General features: G+C 40.5%; 1 protein-coding gene across 2 annotated transcripts; it reads right to left on the minus strand.

Annotated features, from left to right (window-relative positions):
- Window positions 1-82: 82 nt before the first annotated feature.
- On the minus strand, window positions 83-11,646 carry ddr2b (discoidin domain receptor tyrosine kinase 2b). Of its 2 annotated transcripts, none has more exons than XM_013276415.3 (17): window positions 9,843-11,646; window positions 8,971-9,063; window positions 7,748-7,850; window positions 5,907-6,144; window positions 5,397-5,544; window positions 5,148-5,250; window positions 4,842-5,049; window positions 4,136-4,376; window positions 3,940-4,005; window positions 3,393-3,529; window positions 2,712-2,922; window positions 2,400-2,623; window positions 2,002-2,129; window positions 1,696-1,911; window positions 1,368-1,602; window positions 950-1,099; window positions 83-795 (listed from the first exon to the last, which is right to left on the minus strand). In XM_013276415.3, exons 2-17 carry the CDS (start codon window positions 9,050-9,052, stop codon window positions 661-663), a joined length of 2,625 nt encoding a protein of 874 aa, XP_013131869.1. In that variant the 5' UTR covers window positions 9,053-9,063; window positions 9,843-11,646; the 3' UTR covers window positions 83-660. The 2 variants fall into 2 exon arrangements, with proteins under 2 accessions (XP_013131869.1, XP_019202897.1); XM_019347352.2 differs by having other exon boundaries at window positions 8,971-9,074.
- Window positions 11,647-14,254: the final 2,608 nt, after the last annotated feature.

Raw genomic sequence — 14,254 nt, forward strand, 5'->3', positions numbered from 1 at the left:
AAGTACAGCTGTGTTAGCAACCCCAGCAGGCTAAAAAGTATGAAACTTGTGGTATATTAAAAAACCAAACATACAAATGAAGGATAATAATAGCATTTTTTCTTTATTTACAGGTATCCTTGGTCCAACAGCCGTTAAAACGTTTATCTTTGCTATTTTCCCACTATGTACAATAAATTCATTTCTGAAAAAGGACATTAACATGTTTATAAAAAATCTACATCAGCTTCTGCATACGAAAGCACAATCTCATCAGGAAAACGTTTTCCCTCATGACAAAATTCAAATATAAAAGACAAAAACACAAAACAGTGCTCACATAATAAATGTGCAATAGGATTAGATATATGATGGAAAAGAAAAGGGAGGGGGATGTTATTGCATAAATAGACAGCATAACAAATCATAAGAAAATAATAAATACACAGAGGTCTGAATGCACTGTGTGAATAGAACTATCTGCATTATATCTACAATAGGAGGCTATATTTAAGTGTAGTCTGTACCTTCACATATCTCTTCATTTAGAGCGAAATTTTTGAGAAGCAGGCATTGACAAAAAAGTGAATATTTTATGGGTCTGACTCCAAATAAATGAATCTAAGCCAAAGGAAGCAACCGAGACACTGCACAGCACAGTGGAACGATACATCTCCTCTGCTACGCCAGGCTCTCTAACAGCTGAGAGTGTATCTCCTGAAAGCTCGGCCGCTGCTTGGCGTTTCTCCTCCAGCAGCTTAGCATGAGATCCTTGTAAATTCTGTCAGGACAACAGGGAGGCTTCGGCAGGTACACCTGGTAGGATGAAGCACAATACTCTCAATATAGTATTATGAGTATTATAAGTGTTATAAGACACATCTACATATATATCTGAGAACTATTACATCCTAAAATCCTCCACAGTGGCACTCAGGAGGACTGTCAGGTACAGTGGTGTGATGCTCACCTGTTTGCCCTGTTCCCTGAAGAACTCTCCTGTGTTTTCAATGACCTGCTCGTCAGAGAGCTGGGAGTATGGCTGCTCCTTACACAGAGTGAGAATTTCCCACAGAGTCACCCCGAAGGCCCACACGTCACTGGCCATAGTGAACTTACCCTGAGAAAAAAAAGATCATAGACAGATTGGTATAAATTTAAAGCTTAAAAATTCTAAATTAAAATTTATAAAATATTTAAAATTGATCTGCTGTCACCTCTGTATAGAACTTATACTAACCTTTTAAATATATGCGATATTTGGATTAGCAATAATCGTAGAACAATAAAAAACCCCAATAAAACTGTAGTGGAATGTCAGATTTCCCTTAGTCCATAAATAACGGATAAATGGAGGCGATAATGTCCCAAATCCATAGATCACTCACTAGTAGGATGCTCTCCCATGACATCCAGCGAATGGGCAGTACAGCTCTGCCCTGGATCCGGTAGTAGTCCCCTCTATAAAGGTTCCGACTCATGCCGAAATCAGCGATCTTTATGGTGTATTTCTTACCCACCAGGCAGTTGCGGGTTGCCAGATCACGGTGGACAAAGTTAAGAGAGGACAAATACTTCATACCAGATGCAATCTGCACTGCCATGCCGATCAGTGTGGTGTAACTAAGAGAGAGAAAATACATAGTGTGAGCTAAGTGGCTATTTGTGTCATTTCCCTGATGATCATTTCAATTACATGTGAAGGCGAGGACTTACCTGACCATGCTCTTCCCCTCCGTCTCCTCTTGTTTGATCTCATCTTCATCAGCGGCCTTTAGTCTGAGATTGCAGAGGAACTGGTTTAGGTCACCATTTTCCATGTACTCAGTGATCATGCACAGAGGATCTGTGTCCACACACACTGCCAGCAGACGGACGATGTTGGGGTCCCTCAGACGAGACATGATTCGGATCTCCTTCAGGAAGTCATTCCTGCAGAACGACAGGGACACGTAATCTACAACTTGATTGGCAACTGAATGAAAAGCCGTACCAGTAATTCTCTGTAAAAGTTTCTTTTACCTTGCGTTCTTGTTGGCATCTTCCCGCAGTGTTTTAACAGCAACAAGCAGAGGGGACTCATTGTTTCCCTCTATGGACAAATCCTCACCCAAAAAGTCCTGCATGCCCTCTGCCTCGCACAAGTGCACCTGTTTAGAGGAGCACTTTGTCAGTCCATCATCCACTTGGCATCCCTGGAAACCATCTGTTTAGCTCTGTTTAATACCACTAAGTGTTTCCTATCTGTCAGCATGTAGTGATTTCATAGTCTGCTGCTTTTACCACGCAGCAAGCGCTGTCATTGAATTTTATAAATGATAGCTATAAAGTTACAACAGCATAATGGCGGCGAAGAGAAAATGAGTTTAAAGCCCTTAAAGCTTCGCCAGCAAACATTAGAGCTACAAAACTGGGCATACTTCTCCAAACTGGCCCTCTCCCAGTTTCTCCTTGAAGGTGAGCTTGTGTCTGGGGAACTCCCTCATGGATGAATCTGTGCCAGCAAAGAAATTCATGTTGACAGCTGTGATGGAGTAGGTGCTGCTGTCCGAAGACTCCTGCAGACTGATGATATCTGCCTCAGCATAGTGGGGGGCACCATCTGAGCCTCCGGCTGCAAAGGCTCTGCAGGAGGTACTCGATTCTTTTTTGGAAAAGAAAAGACGGAGCATGGGACGTGTTGCTGTAGCTGACCTCCAAAGATGTTCACTTATTTCCTTTAGACAGCTTACCGAGGCGTTCGGTGGACTGAGAAAACTCGGGCAGTTTCCGGATGAGACGCGAGGGCTCCTGGTAGTCGGCACAGAGGGGGAAGATTCTTTCATAGGTGGAGTTGGAGGTCGAGCCACTCTCACTGGAGAGAGACGAGTGGTGGAAGGAGAAGGCCCGTGTCTGGATGGCGAGACGAGCCGTGAGCTCATCATCCAGCATGCGACGAGATGCCTGAAGATGCAAGAGAGAAGCAGTTGGTATCTGCGGTGTTTTTACAACGTGAAAGTCTTGCAAGGTTTTGCAGGACATCAGTGTTGTCATGTGATGCTATAAGAAGAAACTGACATGGAGGGAAAGGAAAGCTCTGGTGCTTTTGATAATGACGTCTTTTTTCATACAATATCCATAGCCAAAAAAACAAAGAAACCCAAAACAACACAGCAGTAAAAATGCTGATTTGAGCATAGATCACCTTATCGCCTTCTTGAGTCTACTTCTTGTTTTCCTTTGTTCTATATATTTTAAAATTTGGGAACAAATTTCAGTTTGCAAACTAATTATGAATGTTGTTTTTGTCCATCCAGGGTTCAGTGCACACATCACACCATATGATCAGTTGAGTATGTGAATGTTGAATCATTACTGTATCTTCAAATAACTAAAATTGATTAAATGATTTAAAAAAAATTTTTTTTTCTCACCTTCTCCAGCATCTTTTGCCAGACCTGTCGCCACAGGATAATGACAATGATGGCCAATAGGATGGCTATAATGGCCACCAAGCAGCCAATCAGGATCCTTGTATTGCTGTCATCCACTTTGTGTGTAGGATCATCCCCTAATAAACCACATTAGAGTTGGATGTTGACATGGATTTAATGTAATTCATTACAGTTCAAATTCTAAAATAATTACATTTTTTCAAACATAATGCTTTTGTTTCATTATATTATATAAGAAACCGGCCATTTATTCTAACAATAATCGGTAATTCTTGCTATCATCAGCAGGGGGCAGTGTTGAGCCAGGAGAAATTTAGGTCAAGCAACCTTTTAAAGCATTAGAAGTCCAACCACATCTAAAATAAAGTGCATGCACGATCAAGGAAATATAAAAACAGATTTTTTACATGAAATCAAAACAGTAACAACACGTTTATGTCTTCTTCTATCTCATATTTTCCCCTATTATTAAAATTGAAAACAGTGACTTAAATAAGAAAATATCAGAAGAGGTTTGGCTGGTCACCTGGTAATATTTTTGTCGGGTGTCCATGCTTGCGAGGAGCCATTGATGTATTGTACACTGCTGAGCCTGTAATTGAAAGAAATAAAGGTGGTGAGACACGGCACATGCTCCCTTTAGATTATTGAATTAAAGTCTCTAAAGCAAAGGCTACACCCGATCTTTGCTTTTCTTTTCTTTTTCTTTTCTTTTTTTTTACCTGACTGGAAGGCCACCTCACTGAACAGCATCCAAAGGTCACTGAAGTGGAAGCGGCATTTAATGGTGCTGGCTGTGCGGTCCCCGAGGGGCACCGTGATAAAACGAGCGCTTTGGCTCACACGATCAACAGCAGGCCTGAAGGTCACCGGGTCTGCCTCCCACTCTGATCCTGACCGAAAGTAACAAGTAACCTGCCTGAACATCCTCACCCCTCGGCTAAACATGTTGTTGCAGTGAACCTGCGAAGGTGAGATGTGGAAGTATAAGAAAACCATGATTAAAGTACTTGAATAGTCTGTTATTATTCTGCAGCCCTTACTGACCTGGCATTTCTCTCTCTCTTTTTTTTTTACTTAAAAGTGCTCAAAATAGTCAGAGCCCGACTGAGATGATGGGGCAGGAGAAGGTGTAGCCATGACTAATCTGTCTAGCTGTGCAGTAGCAGAAATATCATTCATCTTACATCTCTGATCTCTTGCCACGGCACTTATCCGCGAAGATCAGGCTAATTATACAGAAAATGTAATTTTTTTCTTCCTCCAGCAAGGCTGTCCTATTCTTTTTTTAATGCCCCAATAAATTTTACAGCAGCTGTAGAAGGTGGGTGCCTGCCCAGCATAGTGCAGAATAGCTCCATTCAGCAAAGTGTTAGCTCTACAATTTAATGCCACTCGCTTAAAATACCCTATGCGCTGACTTCTTACCTTCATGGACGAGAAGTTTCGCACATGGTCGAACTCAAAGATCATCTCCACGTAACCTCTGGGGAAGCTCCTGTTGTTCCATCCTACATAGTCATAGCCAGGCCAAAAGTTGTAGCTGTGGCTGTGGAGAAAGTCGTCCAGACCCCAGGTGCCATCGGTCAGCTGGCCAAGCCCTTTCGTCAGCCTTGAGGAAGGATTTATGGTTGAGCTGAAGATAGAAATAGGAGTTTTTAAGGTTTTATTATATGCACATTTTAAAATGCGCAAATGTTGTTTTAGTTCAAAGAAAGTTTGTTAAACTCAGACCTTTCAGCTGATGCTCCATCGTACACAGAGTCATTGAAGAAGACATCCAGGCCTCTGTAGATCATTTGGTGTCCGTCTGGAATGCTGTAGGACATCAGGCCATCTAAAGCAGGCAGGTCAAAGAGAACACACAGCTGATTCAGTGTTTGCTCACATCATATTACTATATAAAGTGTAATGTAAAAAAAATCATTTAGGTGATGCTACTAGTGCGACTGGAGATGTTCCACTCTGAGTGTCATGACTAACCGAGCCATTCACAGCCGTAGAGCTCCACTCTCATACACACGATCATGGAGTGGTCGGTCACGGGCATAAAGCGGACAAAACGGGCAATGATGGGAGGCTCAAGATCCTTCAGGACCACATCGTATGCATTACTGTTGCCTTCGATGATCTGGCAGAGGTGAGGAAAGATGTCTCATTTCCCACAAATACTCAAGTTGTTGGTGTTTCTACACGTGTTTCCAATTTATAATGGTAAACAAGCACCTTTTACAATGCTTTTGTAACATGTTGCTAGCATTCAATTAGAAGAGAACATTTGAAATATTAAAAACAAATGCTCATATATAGCATTTGATCTGTTAACATTTGATAAAACATAAGATTTAAATGATTTTCAAATATACACAGTAGCTCTATTTTTCACCATCATGGCCAATGTTACACAAATTAAGATGATAAATAGCAGATTAGTATCACATGTACACCTTATTTGAATCAGATGAACACATCTTTAAATCTTTACACGCTCACCTGCCTTCCCTTTCTGTCATGCCAGCCCACCCAGCTGCTGCCGTCGCGGCTGTACTTGATCCTGTATCGCTGGGCAAACTCATTACCCATGCCGTCGGCGTGCCGACCTTGGGTGCCCACGAGCGTGATGAAGTGCAGCGAACGCAGGTCCACCTGGAGATACTCTTTGAGGCCGTCCGCCTCTGACATGATGTCAGGACACCAAGCCCCGTCACCGTCTCCGTTGTCAAAGTCAAGTCTGACGGTGAGCAGGAAAATAAATGGAAGAGTCGGTACAGGAAAGCGAGGTCACAGAGTTCAGGTACACAAACACAGGGTAGAGAAGAAAAGACATAAAGTGAGGAAAAATGTTTCAAGATATGAACAAAGGAAAAAGCAGTGAGGAATAATGAAATGAAATGCTATGCACCTGATTTTTCCTGTCTGAAAGAAATCATGTTTGCACACTTCCTATTATTCCATGTTACCACTGAACACATTGTTAACAGGCTGTAATTAGTTCACTAGTACATGATAGATAGACTAATCAGCCATAATTACTTTGTAGGGATTGTGATGTATTAGGCAGCAAATGAAGACTCAGTTGAAACTCATATTTTGGAAGCAGGAAAAAGGGATCTGGGTGATTTTGGATTGTAGCTTTGCCAGAACAGATACTCATACGCAGTGTTTCCATATGCTTTGGTTTGGCAGCTGGTGAACCTGTAACAGAGCCTTGGATGCCCAGGGTTGTACTTTGGGATCAAAGGCTGGTGTCAGTAATAGCAATAGAGCTACTGCAGTGCTGGCAACGATTGAAGTATGTCACAGACCATAAACCACAGATCAGTACCCATGTAGACCCTACAACAGACAGCGAGTGCCAGAACCAGGCCATGAAGCAACCTGGAACGAGAACTCATCTAATGAATGATGTTTTCTTTTACATCACGCGGATAGCCATGTGCATGCGTGTGTGTTGTTTACCAAGAGAAGAGATGGAAGCAGGGTACACTATGGGAACGGAGCCAGCCAGTGAAGCCAGCAAAGTTTTGCCATGAAACCTTGGGCCCCTGCGTTGATCTGGATGTTGCTTTAACACGTGAGATGCACGCTCATTCACTGCAGTGGCATTCGCTCATTTCCAAACAGCATTGGAAAAACATACTCAGCAGGGATTTGAAGAACATGACAAAGAGTGTCCACTTCAAATCCCCTTGATCTCATTTCAAATAGATGTGATGAAGAATCAAATCTCAATGGAGACTTGATTTAAACGACTTAAAGAATCTGCTGCGAATAGACTGGAGCCTGATCCCACAGCACACCTCATGACAGGTCAGTGCTGTTTGGGGAGACCTAAACAGCACTACTACTACTACTACTACTAATAATAGTGGTTGATTGCAGTGTGCTACTTAAACATGTTTGCTGAAAGATGAAAGTATATTTTCTTAGCCCGAGTGAGATCATCTTATGAGAAAGAAAGTGAAAATGTATTTTAAATACGTGCTATAACACTATTTACCCCTTACCCTCAACACAAGCCTGTTTGTGTAACTGCTCTGGAGCTTTAAAAGATGAACTTCTATCATGAAATATATCAGCAATTCAACAAATACAAATCCATTTGCTGAATAAGTTTAAATGTTTTGAGTAAAAGATAAACCAATTTAAAAAAATCTTGCTATGTTGGTTGAGACACAAAGTCTAAGGTGCTTTTTTATTAAAAGAAAGCAGCAGTTAAGTTTATGAAACTTCTTCAAATAAAAAGAAACTGAATTTAGGGATTATCCCTGACATACTATAATCTCTACGTCTAATGAGAGGAAGGAAAGTGGAGTATAAGAGCACAAACATGCCTTCCAAATCTTGCAGCGGTGGACTCAGACCAGTGGCTGGAAGCAGAGATGTCCTCATCCTGAATCTGCCCACCGGTCATGCCAAGAGGATAGCGGCACATTTCTATAAGCACACATACACATAAATGTCCGACACGATCTTTCATATGTGCGATATGGTTAAAGTTTTTCCACATATCAGCGTAATATAAGGTAACTTTCACATAAAATCAATTTTTAAGCATTTTCTGGACTTTGAGTAGTTGACTGTAAGGTGGTCACAGCTCATCCCTTCCCCCTCTAGCCCTCTTCCTGCAGCCCTGCAAAGGCCTCTAAAGCCAAACACAAGCGTCACTGTGTAGGTGCCAGTCTAAGCAAAATGAAAAGGGAGTGGTGTTAGAGCTGCCCACTCTTCATTTTTCATTTTTAAAATAATTTCTAGCATGACAAACGCTTGAGTTTGAAAAGCCTGATTCCCTTTGTTCTTATGTTGTGTGTGTGGCGACGGGTTGACAAGCAGTGAAAAGAGATTACAGTACTGCGCTGATACAAGGATGCCGCCATAACTGTAGAGTCAGTTGAGGCAGCAGAGTGTCATTGTTTACTTCCCGCCATCTCGACTTATATTTGAGTTTTAGTTAGAGCTCCGGCAAAATCCCTCACCCGGATTTTTAGAGAGCGGGCAAACAAGCGAGCCTTTGACTGTGAAAATATTCTAGGGAGGAAAGTGAAATGAGTTCATATGTGTAAGGGAGTGTGTTAGTAGGTGTGTGTAGGTGTGTGTGTGTGTGTGGCTGCATTACCTACAACTACGCCTACAAATTTTCTAACTTTTTTTTTTCCACGAATTCTCCCCCTTGCCTGTGAAAGGTCTGCCTGTTTTGAAGATGTTTGCTTTCTTGACCAACAGCTAAACCATACACACACACACACACACACACACACACACACACACACACACACACACACACACACACATACTTGCCTTCTGAGCCCACCCACCTCAACCTGCTTCCCTCCTCTCCATCTTGTCAACATGCTTGTCCCTCAGGAATATGAAAAAGTTATTTTAAGCTTGAATATGACATATCCATACGTCTGCTTTGATCACACAATGAAAAATATTAAAAAAGCACTCTGATTGGCTCATGCAGTCATGGCCACTGTATCCAAATTAACTTTAATAAAGATAAAGAGCGAGTATTTGTCAGCGTAGTGCCAGCAGGGTAAAGATAAATGTCTACCTGGGTTGACTTGAGATCTCACAGTGACAGCCTGCAGGAGAACGAAGGCGATCAATTTAACCTCCATGATCTTCAGTCTCATCTCACGGACGCCTGAAAGGAAGCTTGTGAAATCAGATAAACCAGTGTAAACTACTGTGTTACTTTTTCAAATATCCTCTCTGCAAATTCTCCTCAGCAAAGTCTGGGACTTGTAATTACATTTTGGATGTTTGGGATGAATTCAAAGCTTTCATTTACCACAACAGCATGTGCACAGAGATGCATGGTGGCATAATTTGCAACTCTGCTGTTACAAATTGCACTATAATAGGAGACTATTAAAAGCCACAGCAACAAATGCCCACACAGACCTCTCTGTAACCCAGAGTCCTGCTCTTTCCCACGACAGTACGTACTGCCTGTATTTTATTTACCCTGTATGGACCACGTGAAGACGCGTGTCAGTGTCTGCTCAGAAACTGCACTTACTGTCACTGATGTGAAGCGTTAACCAAAATTTTTACAGTGGCAAAAATGCAGCAGGGCTTCTTTCAGACATAAAGGTGAACAGAAATTTAAAAAACCCACTGAATTTAACACACTGCGTAACACCAATGAAGTGAATCCCTGAGAGGCTTCATTCCAGTAGAGGTGTTTTTATAATCAGTGAGTAACTTTACAGTTACTGATTACTTACTGACTTTCAGCCAGCAGCTACTTTTACTTGAACATAAGATTAATTAGAAACTGAATGTCTTCCTTCATGTTGTCTCTCACTAAACTTAGGTAAGCTGACACTAAACTCCCTCAATGTCTACGTGGACATTTGAGTTAATAGCCACATATGTAGAAAAAAAAAAGAAAAAGAAAAAAAAATACTTTTGACTTACTTTTGAACTTCTTCTCTCCTCAAACCGTTTTTCTTGGGAAATATTCCACATCTGTTGTGCGCCGATGCATTCAGCACCACAAGTTTGTGACCTCTGCCTCTGAAGGACTTCTTTCTGGAATAGCAAAGAGAGGGGAAAGGAGAGAGAGGAGAGGAAGAGGCGCAGAAGGAAAGAGAGAGCGAGGGGAAACGAAGGCTGATGTAAGAGTCCTACTGGCCCGGGAAAAGAAAGAGAGAAAATAACACGCTTTGGGATTTTGAGGTGAGGCCAAAATCCCAGAATTCCACCTGATCCACAAATGGCTTCAATTATGGTGTATAGAGGCAGCTGAGAGCTGCAGTAGCAGCTTTCACCAAGAGCTGCTGACAGAAACAGGCTGGAGTTCATTTTCATGTGAAGATAAACCAGAACTGAAGGAGACGTGATGTTTGAGTAGGAAAAAAAACCTCACGGGATACAAACAAACTGCTCTTACATTTAAATGGACCATGCTCTCTCTCTGAGTGTGTGTGCGTGTGTGTGTGTGTACTTACAGGTAAGGATTTAGAAATTGGGAAAAAAGGCAACAGCCTTCTTTGCTAACAGTTTCATATGAAAGCCCGAAAGCATCCAGATAAACCTTTGTTGCTGTTGCATTCGTTGCTTTTTACATGTCTTATCTTCAGTTACAACAGCTTGGCATAGAGCTCCTATTTAAAAATGTTTGGAAAGCCAGACAGCTCTGGGTTTACATTCATGTTTAGCATATGCTATCATTTAGGGGTTTTATGCTGAGCTGAAGTATTTCGATATTGATTTTTAACTAGGATTTCTTGCAGCTTAATTTGGCCTGTGCAAAGCAGTCATCAGCATAAAAACATCACTTATGTTGAAAAACTCAAGCAAACAAATTAACTCCATAAATCACTGTGTGACTATTATGCACAGAATATAATTAAAACTAGAACACAAAAACAGAACAATTAGAATCGTTCCTCTATTCAGCACTGCTTAAAATATATTCAGAATTTGGGTAATTTAGCCTGGTAGGCTGACATATATTAAACTTAGATATATTTTGGTCTTTTATTCTACCTTTGACAAGCCTGAGATGTGAACGCTCTCCATCCAAGCTCCAATTTTAGTTTTGGCTGGACGTCATTGTTTTCTCATCTCTTAATGACCATTTCTTTCTCACCAGGTGGACCGAGATTTTTAATAGACGCTCCTATGGTATAGATTTCATTACATCGCCTCATTCTTGTATTCCGTACTTTACTTGAGTATTTTTTTGACGCCTTTTTATTTTTACTCGATACACTTTTAAACAAATATCTGTACTTTCAATTTCTTACATTTTCAAAACAGGTTCGTTACTTTCAATTTAACACATTTGAGGGGAGTTATTATTTCATGCCACTGTGAGCCTTCAAACATTAAAGCAATTTGAGCTTAAATTGTAACACATGAAAGGCAATCCTAATAGTGTTTCAATCACCGAGGGCTATCACATACAAAGAGATAAAAGGGCCAAAACCATATAATGTATGACATCATGCAGTCATGAGTTAAAGTGTGCCAGATTTTTTTTTTTTTAATTTTTAAACAAATGTACTTAAGTAGCAACAACTCAGTGCATTTCATCATGTAAATGTGGTCAAGATGTTCAGCTGAGCATCATAACCGAGAAAAAGTTGACTTATAAGTCACTTTTAACATGTCGTGGTTGTTGGTCCCAGACAACTTTTACTGCTACCACTAGGTGGCACTATAACAATTGCCTGAATCATGAAATAATTGCTAGAAAATGTTTTTTGAAAATAGTGTTTAGTGAACCTCCTGACGAATAAAAAAAAGAAAAAAGAATCAAATATTTACATGCACATATACGTTTTAAGTTGTATCATATTTACCTTTTCACACATACTTGTCCTTGTATATATATATATATATATATATAATATATATATATATATGTATATATATATATATATATATATATATATATATATATATTAATATTTATCTATCAATATCTCTGTTTCTAGACTTCGTTTTATATGAGTGATGTTTGTTGTATATTAGTTGCTATGACAACTCAATTTCCCTATGGGATTAATAAAGTCTCTCTGATTCTAATTTCCTACATCAGGCTTTTTTTGGGAATATATTCCTTAAAAGTGTACTGTGCAGTTCATTTCAGAGTTTTGGTGGGAAAGAAAAATCACACTGATGATGTAGAAGCCTCAAAAACTCATGTATGGAATATGATGCACTACAGAAGTTTGATCCAGACTGGATAGTGTATGTGTGAAAGATAGCAAATTAAAATTTCATGGCAAATGAGCAAAATGATCCTACGGACACACGCTTCAGCAAAACCTCAAAAGCGTTGCAATTTATATTCACCAGCATCTTTAGTTTAGATTGAAATGTGAAGTTGATTTGATAAAATCCCAAGGAGGATTTTGAAAAGGTATAACATCAGCAAATCTCCAAAATGGCATAGTAAAGTAAAAATGGTGGACTTCCTGTCATGTTTGGATCATAGGTCTCTTTTCGTACATCGTGGGTTGTTGGATCTCTGTAAGAAATTTCATTCAAATAGCTCAGTCTGTGTGCTGGTTAATACTTTCATAGGTGACGCTGTGGAGCCATTTGGTCCTCTCCACAGGCCTGACGTGTGGGCAAAATTTCATGAGCTTTCAAGTGTCTTTAGACCCTCAAAAAGGCGATTCATTTGACCAAGTAATGATAATAAGAAGAAGCAGATACAATTTGGCCTTCACACTTTTTGTGCTCGGGCCCTAAAAAACCCTCACAGGGTTATGATCTTGGTAACTAGCTGCTAGCTCCATCAAGTATATCTCACGTGTTCCTTTCATGAGTCAAAACAGACTGTTCTGTTTGACAGCCTTTCAGTGTGGAACTTGACCATGATGGGGGTCACAGGGCTTGAGCTATTCTTCAGGAAGCGAGTGAGAGAGGGAATAAAAGATGGAAACACTGCCGACTGCCTCAGGTATCCATGGATACATGACGCACAGCGATGGCTCATGGAGCTACTCACATCTGTAGGAGGGCACAAATATCACCCAGATGGTGCATTTAATTGGAACGAATAATGACTAATGCAATGATGCACTGGAAAAAACAGGTGAGGAAGATTCGTACATTTTACTTTATCTTTTCCGATTCTGGTTCTTAGTGATGAGCTAAGGTATCGCAGGGGCTTGAGCTACATGCTAACATGCTCAAAACTAATTTTAAAAGTGCAACTGTTTTCCTTTGATACACTTATTTCACTTCACAACAGAGAAACGTGGCAATGCAAAGATTCACTGCGTGTGGTTGGAGTACTAGAACAAATTATAAACATTAAGCAGGTAATGTATAAATTTCAGCCACTGGAACAAAGACGGTACACAAAAGATGCTTTTGGAGCTGAAAAGAGAAGCCAGTGCAAAAAAGCCTTAAATTCACATTCCTAATAACATCCAACAGAGTGAACTCTGAAAGAAGTGCAAAAAAAGTCCTTTCTCTTATAAATGTGAGAAAATGACATCACTATTTAATACTAAACAGTCACAGTAAATAGATGCTAAAGCAGCACGTTTTAGGGTGAGGCTACCCTGTGATTGGCGCGTAATACCTTTTGGTTCTCTCTCAGATCTGCCTCTTGCTTCTGGTTGGCTGATTAAAGTACAACAAAGCTGGCCCAAATGTCTGACTACAAGTCCAAAAACAAGTAGACTGTGACCTCAAGGGACGAATGCTCTGGAGGAATTTTTATTGCTCAGTATTCTTCCTGTGGGGAGCATAAATGTAGTGAAATTCGTGGCAGTCCATCCAGCAACATTTAACTCACAAACTACAAAATAAAAGTGAGTCTAATTTGCAAAACTTTCTGTTGCTTACTAAATTCAGGGTCACAGGGGTGGAAAGCCTATCTCAGCCGTTATGGGGTGAGAGCCTGGATGGATTGCCAATCAGTAGTTGTCAATATCGAGGAAACGTGAATTCCTATAACACATTATGCCGTTCAGTTTTTGAAACTCTTAGATATTTCACTGAATGCTTTAAAGCTTTGTTGGCAGTGTCATTGAGATACTTCAATCTGGGCTGACATTTTCATTCCAGTCTGTCTCAAAAGACCAAAACTAAGGGATAAATACAACACTGCACACAAAGTAAAACTGGTTTTCAATCCATTTCACCTGCAGAGTTCAGAGAAAGGGACTGAAAGGATTCAGAAGGGGGGGGGGTGAACAGAATAACACTGCAGACCATTTTTTCTTTACAGTATAATCAACCAAATGAAAGTAGAGACCAAATCCTGGAGGCCACCCACTATCTGTGTCAGCAGCAGCTGCACTACCGGAGCTGCAGGGTAACATGGCAGGATGTGGGAGGGTAATGGCTAACATTATTCA

Source organism: Oreochromis niloticus, linkage group LG18 (assembly GCF_001858045.2).
Source record: "Oreochromis niloticus isolate F11D_XX linkage group LG18, O_niloticus_UMD_NMBU, whole genome shotgun sequence".
In the NCBI taxonomy this organism is placed as follows: domain Eukaryota; kingdom Metazoa; phylum Chordata; class Actinopteri; order Cichliformes; family Cichlidae; genus Oreochromis; species Oreochromis niloticus.

Excerpts from the sequence above, each read along its gene's own strand:
- ddr2b (XM_013276415.3), bottom strand. The coding sequence starts at position 9,052 with ATGAGACTGAAGATCATGGAGGTTAAATTGATCGCCTTCGTTCTCCTG. Across the intron at positions 2,923-3,392 it reads GGCAAAAGATGCTGGAGAAG|GCATCTCGTCGCATGCTGGA; the intron begins GTGAGAAAAAAA and ends TTGCATCTTCAG. Across the intron at positions 2,624-2,711 it reads TCAGTCCACCGAACGCCTCG|AATCGAGTACCTCCTGCAGA; the intron begins GTAAGCTGTCTA and ends TTTCCAAAAAAG.